Raw genomic sequence first — 13,755 nt, 5'->3', positions numbered from 1 at the left:
CTGAATCTGAAATCTCTTTGAGATAACATGTTGGAACAAAAACCAGACAACTGAAAACATTAACCTGGTACTAGAAGGCAAGGACAAGACTTGTAATGGTGCCAGACAAAGATCAATGGCCAAACGAGTCATTAATGTACTGTGGGTGCTCACTGTGGGAGGCACAGGAAGTGCAGCATCCTCATGATATTAAGAGTAACACTGCTGTGCTGCATCCTGTGTGCAGGTGAACCAGAGTATAAAGTCACGCAGGTTCAGTGTGTGCGAGCAGTAGTGCTTTCTTGGTCTGTGTCGTAGCAGCGAATGGCAAAGCAAGGCAGCTCTGCATTTACTTGCAGCAGAACCACAAGCTGACACCTGCCATCATGTGATTACATGTTTATGCTGTCTGTACACAGACGTGTCATTCTGAATGGATGACATACATGATTCTAATGTTGAGATGAATTAGTGAATGAACCGCACTTGATATGGAAGTATACTTGTGCTAAAGAAAATGTGACTCTAAGGAATCAGCGATTCGGTAAGAAAAGCATTCAATAACTCTTCTTAATGCATTTATCCCCACAGCATTTTTTCTCAATAAAAGGTTATGCAGCCTTCTATCATCCAAATTATCATATATTTCCAACATATTTATAATGGATACTGACCCTGAAGATCCTATGTAATAAAAATGGATAAACTGCCTTCAAACTCAGTTCTTGTCAAAGAGATTAAGCTTGTTTCATGTCTGAAGACTGGTACCTATGTATCACATGAAACAGAATCCTCGGAGACTAAGACAGCCACTCCCCCCCCCCCCCCCCCCCCCGTGTGTCAGAAACAGATCTGATCATACCTAGTTCATTCTTTTTTTTGGCTAAGGGAGAAAGCAATCAAAGTAAAATGAGAGCCTGGATTGTGCCTCTTAAATTAGAAAATATACATATTTCTAATTGAACTTGTTCTAATAAACTTGAACGTACAAATCTATTATTTATTTCATGTAATCTGTGGCCATACGCAACAAGAAAATCTCAGAGTAGAAGGCTTTTAACTGTATAATATTTCATAATACTAGCTTGCATTTTCCAAATATCACATTTATATATATGCAGCAATTCTGCACTACAGGATAAATTAATAAAGCTCTGTTATCTCAGAGGAAAATATGTTATTATATATGTCTATATACACATATATGTTATATATTATAATGTACATTATAATATGTATTAATATATTATTTTAATTATTCCACAATTAACACACAAATAATTATACTACTAATTCAAATGCCAGAATTATATAATAAGCACTGAGGCAAGCCATTCACCTTTTAATAGGTTCACAACAGAAAGTAATCTTGATAAAACCTGGCATGGATTCTAGTGTTAAAGAGAATATGCTTGCTCTGTATTAATTTTTCTTCTGTTTTGAAGAAATAATTAAAAACTCCAAATACTTGAAATAATCTTTTTCAACAGAAATCTGTATAGCCAGAAGGAATGTTTGGAAGATGATGAGGCAACCTCTGCCTCTTTGAGGAGACTGTATTTTACTTTATAAAGACATTCCCAACAGTCAAGATCTTCTTTCCATTGTCCCTAAACTGGACAAACAATAGAATTATGAAAAAAAACAAGAGCCGGGGTGGGCACAGGTCTGACTGTGTGCTCACCTAGAATACGCTGGTCTTGAGTTGGCGTCAGTGTTCCACTGTCTGTGCAGCATGCACAGTGCGGGACCTCTGCACACACGCTGCACAGACCAATCCTGGAACAGCCGCCTCCTCCTGACTTGGTGCCTCTGCCATCTCTGACTCACAACAGGGTAGGGCATCACCCGAGTCTAAGTGTTTCTGTGTCTGTGCAGGACCTCCTGACTATTTTATAAACCCCACTTAGGTACTTTGGAAAACATTCATCATTAAAAAAAGAAAGAAAGAAAGAAAAACAACAACAACAACAACAAAACAACAAAACATGAGCCAAGAAATCGCCTGATTTCTCCTCTGAAAGCTTTTATAGCACATTTAGGATTTAGTCCATTAGTATATGTGAAAGAGCAAACCATCTTTGTTTCTACAGTCGTGAAGGGTTTCTCTAGAATCTTTCCCAAGTTCGACCTGCTTCTGTCTCCAATAGTCATACTGCAATATGCATGTCTTTTGGTAAACTGTTGTTCTGAATTCTCTTTCATTCCCTCTTCTGTTCTAAACCACAGCATGCTTTCCTAAAAACTGAAAAACCAAAGCCACGCCAAGGTTAAAAACCCATTTACCTTGAGAACAGTCTTTAGAAAATGTGTACATGTGATCAAACCCCCAATCCGCTGACCCTAAAACCTCTTAGTCCTTACCATCATCTTCACATTCTTCCAGAGGCTTCTGCTGTTTGTTCAGGCACCGAGGGTCTAACCATGATGTTGTTTTTGTGTTATGGCTGAAATTCAGAGACAAAAACAAGAAATTTGTTTAAGAAGAAAGACTAACAACAAAGTACGAAGACAGAAGAATCACACTTTCGTATCTTCTCATGAACCAAAGAAAAGATGCATTCCAAAGTGCTGCCAAACTACTAGAGGGCCAGAGTTTGGGATGGTAATGGCCTAGGGTGTGTCTTAGAAGGGTGCTTTCCTTTCTAAGATATAATCAACAAATTACTGGATGCTTAAAATATAATACTAGTCTTATTTCTGAGAAATAGATACAAGTGGCACGCTTAAGTCTATTACCATCTAGACTTAGTCATCAGTCTTCACACGTGCCAAATAATACATTTCAATTAAGTTTACATTTGTCTATGACTTCAATTTCGAATACTGAAGTTCACGAGCCTGGCTGCTATGTCACTCATTCTGTCATATAAGCCTCTTCCTGACAGGGTGGAACCCCTTGATCACACAGCACCTCAAAACTACTCATACACTTCACTCTCCGCAGCACTCCTAACTTCTAGACATTTAAGGAACTAATTAATTTCCTTAGTGGGTGGGCCTATCTGTGACACAGAATGTGTGTGGAGATCTAAGGACACGTTGCATGAGTCAGTTCTCTCCTTCCACCAGCAGGGTCTCAAGAACGGAACTCAAGCGTCAGGCTTGTTGGTAAGTATGCTGACTGCTAAGTCACCCTGATGCTCACTAACTCAGGCTTTAAAAGGTCAAAGGCAACCCAAATGACCTAATGCAAACAGAATCCAGGCTACTGAGGGAGGGATGGAGGGAGGGAGAGGGAGTGGGAGTGGGAGAGGGGGAGGGAGAAGGAAAAGGGGAGGGAGGGAGAGAGGGGGGGGATGGAGGGAGGGAGAGAGAGAGAATGTGTATATAGAGAACATAGAGAGCATTCGAATCCTTTTTATACCAAGCTTAAATTGTGGGCTATCAACATAAGAGGCGTCACAGAGCTGCAAAGCATTGTGGATTCAGATATTGCTAATTATCAGAGAGAAAATTATGCCTATGCAAATAGATTTGCTACTTCATCCATGTTAAACAACAACAACAACAACAACAACAAATGAAAAATAATGCAGAAATTTCCATCATCACTCTGCTCAATGGGGCCACTTGCAGCCACTTTATATAGTAGTTTATTTAATTCGCATGGTAACCCTTTGGGAAGTTAGTGAGCAGTAAAGTTATTGCCTGCATTTTACAGAAGAGAAAAGTGAGAATATAAAGGTGCAGTCTGTGGAAGGATGCTGCTGACACATGGCAGAAGATGGAAACGAAACCCCGGGTGCTGTGCAGCTGACTCTGAGGTGTGCACTAGTCTACACAGTCATCTGCAACACTACACTACTGGTCGCTGCTGGGAGGCAAGAGCAGGCATCATTTCAGAGGCAAAATTTTGTCTTAGTTGTGCTTCTGTTGCTGTGATAAAACACCATCACCAAAAGCAATTTGGGGAGGAAAGGGTTTATTTCATCTTACAGCTTGTAGTCCGTCATCCAGAGAAGTCAGGTCTAGGGCTTAATGCAATAACTGATGGAAGAGCGCTGCTTACTGGCTTGCTCAGCTTGCTTTCTTAAATAACTCAGGACAAGCTGCCCAGGGGTGGTACCCCCCCCCCCCACTGCCCACTGGCTGAAACACCCACATCAATCGTTAATCAAGAAAATGTTCCACGGGCTTGCCTACAGGCAATCTAGTGCAGACATTTTTCTCAATTGAGTTTCTTTTTACCAAGTATGTTTGAATTTGTATCAAGATGACAAAACAAAACAAAATAACAAAAGTGAAATTAACCCCTTGTTGACACACAAACACATAACTTATTTATCCACAATCTCCTTTCTTATTTATTCCCAGTAGGTCATATTAATAACAATATCACAGTATAAAACATTTTGGCTTTTGAAAGTCCCACAGTCTTTAAAAAGTCAAAGGGTTTAAAAGTTCAGTCTCTTTAAAACATCCAAAGTAAATTTTAAAGTTCAAGCCCTCTCTAAAATATCCAAATCCTCATTAAAACATCCAAACTCTCTCAAGTGTGAACTCCTAAGAATAAAGAGTAAGTTACACACTTATTTCACAGAGGGAGAGCCAGAGCGCAGTTATAATCAGATCAAAGCAAACCTGAACTCTAACGTGGTAAATAACTCAGTGTCCAGTGTTTGGGACTCAAAATCTGGGCTTCAGGGGACTTACGCAGCAGCTCCACAGGACAGAGTTCCAGCTCTGGCATATAGAGAGAGCTCACACTCGTCCCGCCGGCTCAGGCCAGCTCCACTCCACAGCTGCTGCTGCTCCATGGTCCTGGAATCTCGGAATGCTGGAGCTCCCACTGCATCTGCTGTGGCACCCTGACCGCTGAATCCCACTGGCCTCTCTTGAGGGACTCTGACAGCTGCCACGTGATGCCAAACCTCAATTTCTCTCCCTGGCCCTTTAAATTCTGGGGCTTCTACCACAACCGAGGCTGCAACACCAGCAGTGACCTCTCCTGGCCCCTCACAGTGCCAAATCATGACCACTCCATACCTTCAAAGCCAGTATATACACCTGGAAAACCCCGTCTTGCCCATTACCAAGCTCAGCTGGAATCATGAGGTACAGCCGTGGCCCCCTCTGGACCACAGCTTCTGTGTGCTGACCCTGGAGGAAATACCTGCAGACTTACAATCCTCAATGATGCTGACCTCTTCCTAAACATCACTAATTTCTCAGCTCCAGAATCACTCGTCCCAGTAAAGGAAAGGTTTCTCTTCGAGAGTGTTGGTCTCTTGTTAACCACAGCCAATTCTTTATTCCTAGCTGACCAGGACCACAGATTTTATATTAAAGTTACCTAAGGGTCCCAACAGAACCCATAAGGGGCTCTCGAAGCAACTTTGAAGCGTCACAAGCCAGGGCCTTCATTACCTCAACAGATCTCTGCATTCCTATCATCCAAGCTCCCACAGAGCAGCCCACTGAGCTCTGAGTACTCAATAGCTTTTCCAGCTTCAAGTTCTGAAGTCTTTCCACAATCCTTTCAAGAATAATAGTCAGGTCTGTCACAACAATATCCCTCTACTAGTACCAATTTATGTCTTAGTTACCTTTGCCTCTGTTCATTGTGATAAAACACCACGAACAAAAGCAACTGGCGGGGGTGGGGGGTGGGGTGGGCGGGGATTTGAAAGGGTTTATTTCATCTTATAGCTTATAGTAAATTATTCAGGAAAGTCAGAACAGGATCTCAAGGCAGGAACCGATAAAGAGGCCATGGGGGATAGCTACATACTTCCCACACATCCTCATGGCACTGCAGAGAGGAATACAGTACTAGAGTCAATATACCTTTACCCTGGTACTACCAACGGCAACACCTTTACAAAGCAGTGTTTATTTTATCATACAGGGTTTATCATATAGATAATGAAATTTGAAGGTATAGAATTTGAAAGTTCCCTTCTGTATTATTTTGTTTTGATTTTTTTGTTTTTTCAAGACAGGGTTTCTCTGTGTAGCCTTGGCTGTCCTGGATTCGCTTTGTAGAACAGGCTGGCCTCGAACTCCACCTGCCTCTGCCTCCCGAGTTCTGTGATTAAAGGTGTGCGCCACCACGCCTGTCTTCCCTTTTGTATTCTTAAGACTGTGTGTATGTGTGCATTTGTCTTCTTCCTTCCCTAGCTTTTTGTTTTGTTTTTAAAGACAGGATCTCACAATGCAGGTTAGCCTCAACTTTACCCTTCTCCTGACAACTGCGGCTTTAGGTATACACCACCATGTTGCCTATTGGTTTTGCTCTTTAGACTGTTAATACAATACACTATACAAGTTGAATTTTCTTTTTCATTATTTTTATTATTTTATTTTAAAGTCCTTAGGGTCTTTTGCTGTTTGTTTTCGTTCTCAGTCATAGGGTTTGAGCCTGTGTTGTAGGCATACATGGCAAGCCTTCATTTGTATTCTCACTAGGGTAACATTATACAATATTTTTCTTCTATTTTCTAAAACACTGTGTAGAAATGGTGCTTACTCTTATACGAGAGAGAGAGAGTTCTCTAGTGTGAAGCCATGGGGGCCAAAGATTTCTTTTTCAGGAGTTTAAAATTATAAACTAACCCTCCTAATAATTGTAGAGTTCCTCAAAAGACCCATGTCATACTAAATGAGCTAGTTTGTCTCTTGAATCACTAGTCCCTTTCATGTTTGTATGTCGATCTGTGCCCACAGTCCCTTAGAATCTTGCAGAAATCTTCAGGATTGGCAGCGATTCCCAGCTTGGCTAATAGTGGCAGATTTCTTTGTCTGTCTTATAGATACTCATCAGTTTTATTAAACTGTTGAAGAACTGCCCATTGCAGGCATTTCCTCCAGGGTTCAATTTCAATGATGGCTGGTCTTTACACTGCCCTATGATCTGCTGGGCTGGGGGGTGGGAGGGAGGCACAGACAGATAGTGTGTGAGTTTGGGGGGATGGTGTTAAGATTTGGGTTTTCTTTTTTTTTTTTTAACATGTGTTGGCCTTCACATATGCCAGTGCACCACATGCATGCAGACACCTGTGGAAGCCACAGGAGGACACTAGACCCTCTGAAATTGGAGTTACAAACAGTGAGTCATGATGTGGATGCTCAGAATGGAATCCGGGCCTCTGCAAGAGCAGCCAGGGTTCTTAGATGCAAGGCATCCCTTAATTGGAGTTTGACTCACTAAGCTTTCTCCTTTTCTAAATGTGGTTAATACTACACATTTATTCGTGCCATTCACTGGGCTTTGTTCCACTCTGATATGCAATATTTTCACTTAATTTGATTTAATTTTTTTTCTCAAGTTGAGCACTAACAAGAAGATAATAAGTCTGAGGTCGGGATGGAATCAAAGAAAGACTCAGTCACAAAAATGGTCAAATCAAACAATTTCTTTTCATATTACTGTTTTGAGTTATTGATTTTCTTTTTTAAAAAATCTGGTGTTTTTAAAAATGTTTTTTCTTACCTTATTAGATGATACTATAATGTTTAGCCTATTATGATTAACATTTTATGATGTTTTTATATCTGTTTATGTTCAGCAAATTTCAACTGTTACATCTGAAATACGTTTTGCTACATGTGATTAATTTCATATAATTACTGACAATCACTGACCATGTTCTTGCTTCCTGTTCCTTTTTCCAGCTTTTCTGTGGGCTACTAGACTTGCAAACTCCTTTCTCTTTATCTGTACTATTTTGATTGGGTACCCGGCTTTGGAAATGGCTGCTCTGGGTATGTCTTAGTTTGGGTTACTACTGCTGTGATAAAACACCATGACCAAAGTAACTTGAGGAGGAAAGTGTTTACTTTGCTTACAGCTCCATATAAGAGTTTATCATCAAAAGCAATGAGGGCAGGAACTCAAGCAGGACAGGAACATGGAGGCAGGAGCTCAGCAGAGGCCATGGAAGAAGCTGTTTACTGGCTTGTTCTTGCGGATTGTTCTTTCTTACAGAACGCAGGACTACCAGGCCAAGGGAGGGGCCCAATCCACAGTGGGTTGTTTCTCTTCCCCATAAATTGTTAATTAAGAAAATGGCCTACAGGCTCGCCTGCCTACAGCCCAATTCTATGTATTTTCTCAATTGAGGTTCCATTCTCTCTGATGACTCTAGCATGTGTCAAGCTGATATACAATTAGCCAGTACAGGGTATTACATGTAAATATTAAGGCCACATATGACATTTATATAGTGCTTCATATATTTATATATCTTATTACATTTATACATTCCTTCATATGTGTGTTACAAAATCTACTGGTGTTACTATTTTCTCTATTCAATTAAAATATAAAAACTCTATCTATATTTATATTCTTTTTTATTTATAATTAGGTTACTGGTTTTTTTTTCTAAATTTCTGTGAAAGAATGTTGAACATTTTATTCCAATCCTCTTGAGTTAATTCAGAAAAAGCAAAAGGAAAATAAATGTTTATCTTATTTATATGTATTTACACTTTTTAAAAAAATTATAGTTCCCTGCTATTCTAGAACTCTCTTCTTCAGCTGTTCAGTTTGGGTAGGCTTGCTGATGACTTCCTTTTCTACCTTTCGTTCATCCAAGTGTACCTTCACCCTAAAGGTCCTTTCAGTTTATGCGGACACTTGAGTTATTTCTCCTCCCTCAGGGTCCAAACGGCTCTGCTCTACCTTCTGGTCTGGTGGTCCTCAACCTTCCTAATGCTCAATGCTGGCGCCCTTTAATACAGTTCCTCATGCTGTGGGGACCAACAACCATACAATTACTTTGTTGCTACTTCATAACTGTGATTTTGCTACGGTTATGAATCCTAATGTAAATATCTATATGCAGGATACCAGACATGCAGACCCTTAAAGGGGTCTCAACTCATGGGTTTAGAACCGTTGATCTAGTCTCCACCATGGAGGAAGAAGTGAACTGGTTGCTATACTTGTACACACAAAGTGTTATTTCCCCTATTTAAGACTTTTGCGTTTACTTATGCTGGTGTGAATGAGGAGTAGCACCATAGGCTCATGGATTTGCACACTTGCGCTCAGGCGGTGGCTCTGCTTCGGGAGGTTCCAGAAGTTTTAGGACCTGAGGCCTTGCTGAAGCTGGAGAGCTTTGAGAGCTTATTGCTGAGCATCGCTTGTAGTTTACTTTCTGTGTTCCTTATGTGACAAGATATGTGGTCAGCCAGCTTTCCTGCTCTGGCCACCTGCTGCAGCGCCTTCCTGGCCATTACGGGTTCTCCCTCTGGAACTGCAAGCGGAAAGAACACTCCTGTGAGCTGGTCTTGGTGTTTTATTACAGCAATAGAAAAGTAACTTGATGACGATGTTCATTTTCTTTGTATTTATCCAATTTGGGTTCATCTGGTTTCTTCAATCTGTAGTTTCCTGTTGCTGAATTTGGGAGACGTGCAAACATCAGTTCTTCAGTTTTCTCCCTCTGGGTCACTCATTGTCTTTCCCTAAGACTTTGATCACCAATGTTAGATGCTCTGTAACTGGCTTGAAAGTCTGTTTCTTTACTTCTCTCCTGGTTTGTGTTGTTCAGATTAGGTAACCTCCGTTTTTCATCTCCACATTCAGTGTCTGCCCTCTCATTCTGCCGAGAGCTGCTGGACCCATCTACCCACTCGACTGGTACATATATATATATATTTTTTTTTTAAGTTCAAGGTTTCCCTTTTTATACTTTCTACTGTTTTGCTAAAACTTTCTATTTTCCTATTTCAAGTTTGTTTACAATTGACTAGTGAAGCATTTTTTTAACGGCTATATGTATGTACGTATGTACTCACTCATTCATTCATTCATTCATTCATTCATGCAACAAGATCTCTAAACATCACTCAGGCTAGCCCTAGATTTTCTATTCTCCTGCCCCAGCCTTCCCAGTGCTGGGACTTCCATACCTAACTACAGTGTGTGCTTACTAAATGTTGGACAATGCTAACATCTCTGTCATCTTGGTGTTGGTATCTGCTGACTGCTTTCACTTCACTTGAGATATTTCTGGCTCTTGCTATAAGAAATTTGTTTGTCTGTCTACCAACCTATCAATCACTATCTATTTGTGGCAATGGGGATTAAACTCAGGGCCTAACACATGCTAGGCAAATGCTCACTGAGCCCTTTTCATTTTGCAAGTTGGTATTAACATGCTGCTAAGGTAGGCCTTGAAATCCTGTTGCCCTGGTCACCAGGACCAGCTAAGAAATGACTTTTTAAATGAACTTGGACAATCAAAATATTATATTATGAAACTACGGATTTTACTAAGCCTACTTCAGGTGGCTTACTATGGCACTGCTCCAGAGTGAAACAGTTAGTTGTGGGTGGGACTCATGTCACTTTCAGTGATACTAGATCGGGAAGGGCATCCTTGTCATCCCTTCCCCTGTCGTGTCCTCCAGCCCCGCCCCCCCCCATTGGAGGAGGTTCATTCCAGCTACTGACCAGGCCTGGCCTGTGGGCTCTATAGTAGGACAATGACAAAGATCCTGCCTCACTTCTAAGCCTTTCTGGACAACACCCTAGAAGGGAACTGGTACTGCTCTTGCCGGGCAGAGAGGAGGCTCACACTTTCCTCTAACAGTCCTTCCGCACTCAGATGTTGTTTCTGCCTCCCTACAATCAATATTCCACCTCTACCCTGGCAGGCAGGTTTAGGCTGCCACCAGGATATTAAGGGGTGATATGTAGGTTCCCTCCTCACCCTGGCTGATGGTTGCAAGGGTAGGACGCTGGTGTGTTCTGTGTTGCTGTCTGGGCTACAGGAGCTGTTCACCGAAACTTGTCTGATTTGTACACCCCCCCCCCCTTCCCAGTCATTGAGCTGAGAAAGCAGGCTCTCATTAGGACCATCTGTTTCTCTATCTGCTAGGGTTTCTGGGTTGCCAGTTTCTTTTGCTCAAAGCCCAAGATAAATGAATTAAAAAGAGAACTCCACGAATGACCTACCCATGGCTCCTTTGATGACATGTTTGAGACAGACTGCCTCATTGGCTCCTTTCAGACCTCTTACTTCAGATTTCTATACAATGCACAAGGTTTCTATGTTTTTCTGTCTTTAATGTTCTTATTTATAGTATTTTAGATTTCCCCCAAACTGTAAAACCAATCTAATATTTTATATTTCTTTAAACCTATAGAACACAAATTTATTTTAATGATATTCAGTGCAAGATACTCTTAAATTCTTTTCAAAAAGGAAAAGACTATTAAAAGTTTAGGTTGTTTTTTTTTTCTGTCTCTCTCTCTCTCTGTGTGTGTGTGTGTGTGTGTGTGTGTAAAATTTAGGCTAACATATAAATGGCATGTGTGTATGAATTTTAATGCATGTTGATGGGCATGTATTAATTTTTAATCTTTTTAGTGCTGGGGATCAAATCTAGTCTTCACATATATGAATGAGGACCTCTCCCACCAAAATATATCTCCAGGCTCAAAATGGAGCAAACAGTTAATACATATTGAAACAATAGCTGAAAAGCTGGTGTCATACATTCCAGAGCCACATTTGACATTAAGGCAATAAACTGGCCTCCTAAAAGCTCTATTAACTTCAGCTAGCTATAGTTTAGGGGCTAGCATTGCATTTACTGTTAGCATACTGAAGTTTCTTTTTTAAAAATATATTTATTTACTTTTTAAATTTGTGTGCATTGGTGTGAGGGTGTCAGATCTTGGAGATACAGCTGTGAGCTGCCGTGTGGGTGCTTGGAATTGAACCCAGGTCCTTTGGAAGAGCAGGCAGTGCACTTAACCACTGAGCCATCTCTCCAGCCCTGAACTTTCTTTTCTAAAATTTATCAATTCAGTCCTTGGCAAAATTTTTGGTAGATTTTTTTTCCAAGAAAGCACATTTCACACATTGTTTGGTACTGGGAACGCCTCTATTATACTTTCCTTTCCTAATTCTTGCTAATGGACATAACTTCAAAGGCAATTTGTTACAGAATCTAACTCTGATAGTCTGAACTTAAAGGTGGTACCAGTTTTCTTTTAGCAATGTTAAAATTCATCTGCATGATGAATAAGTTAACGGAAGCAGTGATGGCGAAATACCAATCGAAGTACTGTATGCACCACTCTCTCTGACACTCAAGACAGGGTGGGTATGATACATTATATGCTTTTACAGATATGGAAGAGGTTCAAAGGAGTGCAAGGTTCCCAGGTCACACAGCTGAGAAGTGGAGAAAACAAAGTGCTGACCACTGTGCTGCCCCCATTGCTGTGTTTAATAAACACACGCCATTAACAAAATATATGCTATATAAGAAAACCTAAAACCCACAGAAATGTACACTATAGTTAGAAAACAAACTTTCACTTAGATGCATGTATACATTTTAGAAAGTTGAAGTGCTTCATATATTCTTTGGCAATGCCTTCTTTTGCTGGTTCACTTAATAGTAGGCCATTTATGTGAGAATAATACATTTATACTTTGTTTGTGTAATGGGGATACAATTAGAGCACTGCACTGCTGCTTTAAAAGAATAATTGCTCCCTTACCCCACCCTTTTATGATACATAAAAAGTACTGCATATTAGTGACAGCAGATTCAAAACACTGCATTGCAACATGCAGCTACTCTTGGTCAGGAGAGTCACATATATTTGGACTTTCTTTCTTTCTTTCTTTCTTTCTTTCTTTCTTTCTTTCTTTCTTTTTTAAAGCAGCTTAGAATTCCAATAGCTTTAAAAACAAAACAGAACAAAAAGGCTCACAGAATAGCAGAACCCTGCACCCACACCCCCCAGTCTAATGTAACAGGTTAGCCATGAATACAATAGTAAAAGATGTCACAACCACACCATTAACTCAGGTGGCACAGCAGATGGATCCAATGTGGTGGAATACAGCTTTACACACCACTCTGCTACTGACCACTGACGTAAGCTAGGCACAGGTATCCTCTAGGTCAGTGACACGTTAGGACAACACCAAAAGGCAAAGCGCTCAACACAATGGTTGAGGGGTCAGGGCTTGAAAACAAAACCTTACAGATGGCAGCCCTTAGGACATCAGAAGTAGGAACAAGCAGGGCCTTCTCAGAGGGCCTGGGTCAGCACCAGAACAGTTTCAATTATAGGAATTATATTAATCTTGTTTTTTTCTATTTCTGCAAATGTTACTTGTTAAAACTTTAATTACACATAATTTAAGCCTTTCATGTCTACTTGCTCTAAAATCCCTGTTCACCTATCTTGTTCTATGCAATAAAATTGGCATATGTCAGTCCACGAACCAAAACGTAAGGTGTAAAGTTCTGAATGTTTTTCAAGAAACGTAACAGAAAATCTGTAACTTTGAGTAAAGCAATGATTTCTTGCTACCACAATGGCACAATCCACAAAGGAAAAAAAGATAAAACTAGATCAGTCAAGTTAAAAGCTCCTGAACTTTGAAAAGCAATGAAGAGTAACACTTGAGAAAAACCATGATTACAGTAAATTATGTCCAGAATATATAAAGAAGCCTGAAAAATAAGTAGTAAGAAAACTAGCCAGTTAAGGAAAATATGCCAAGAATTTACTATTTTAATGGCTAAGTATAATGGTTATTTATTAGCATTATATAACAAGATTCAGTTGTCTAACCTCTTCAAGAAATTGTAGACCTTATGCTGCTTAAAACCCTTCACACTGAGTAATTAAGGACCACATGGATGAAAACAGTGCTTATGGGGAGCTTGTTTAATCTGAGAAAAGAAAACACTGCTGAGGGATCAGCTCTCTCAGGTTTAACTGACATCCAGGGCAGGGAAGGGAAGGAGGGAGAGAGTGAGGAGGGAATTTTCAGGTAGAGAGAATGG

General features: G+C 40.4%; 1 protein-coding gene across 25 annotated transcripts in view; it reads right to left on the bottom strand.

Moving 5' to 3' along the window:
- The window catches only part of MAGI1 (membrane associated guanylate kinase, WW and PDZ domain containing 1), a 620,267-nt gene that overhangs the window by 93,311 nt on the left and 513,201 nt on the right, over nt 1-13,755 (bottom strand). For all 25 annotated transcript variants that reach the window (XM_084765515.1, XM_084765511.1, XM_084765512.1 and 22 more), the window contains one exon: nt 2,344-2,426. In XM_084765515.1, the coding sequence (XP_084621641.1) occupies nt 2,344-2,426 (83 nt within the window). The remainder of the gene's footprint in view (nt 1-2,343; nt 2,427-13,755) is intronic.

The sequence above is a fragment of the Acomys minous genome (assembly GCF_964271855.1).
Source record: "Acomys minous genome assembly, chromosome: 17".
Classification (NCBI taxonomy): domain Eukaryota; kingdom Metazoa; phylum Chordata; class Mammalia; order Rodentia; family Muridae; genus Acomys; species Acomys minous.
The sequence above is the reverse complement of the archived record's forward strand: the minus strand, read 5'-3'. Positions and strand labels throughout refer to the sequence as shown.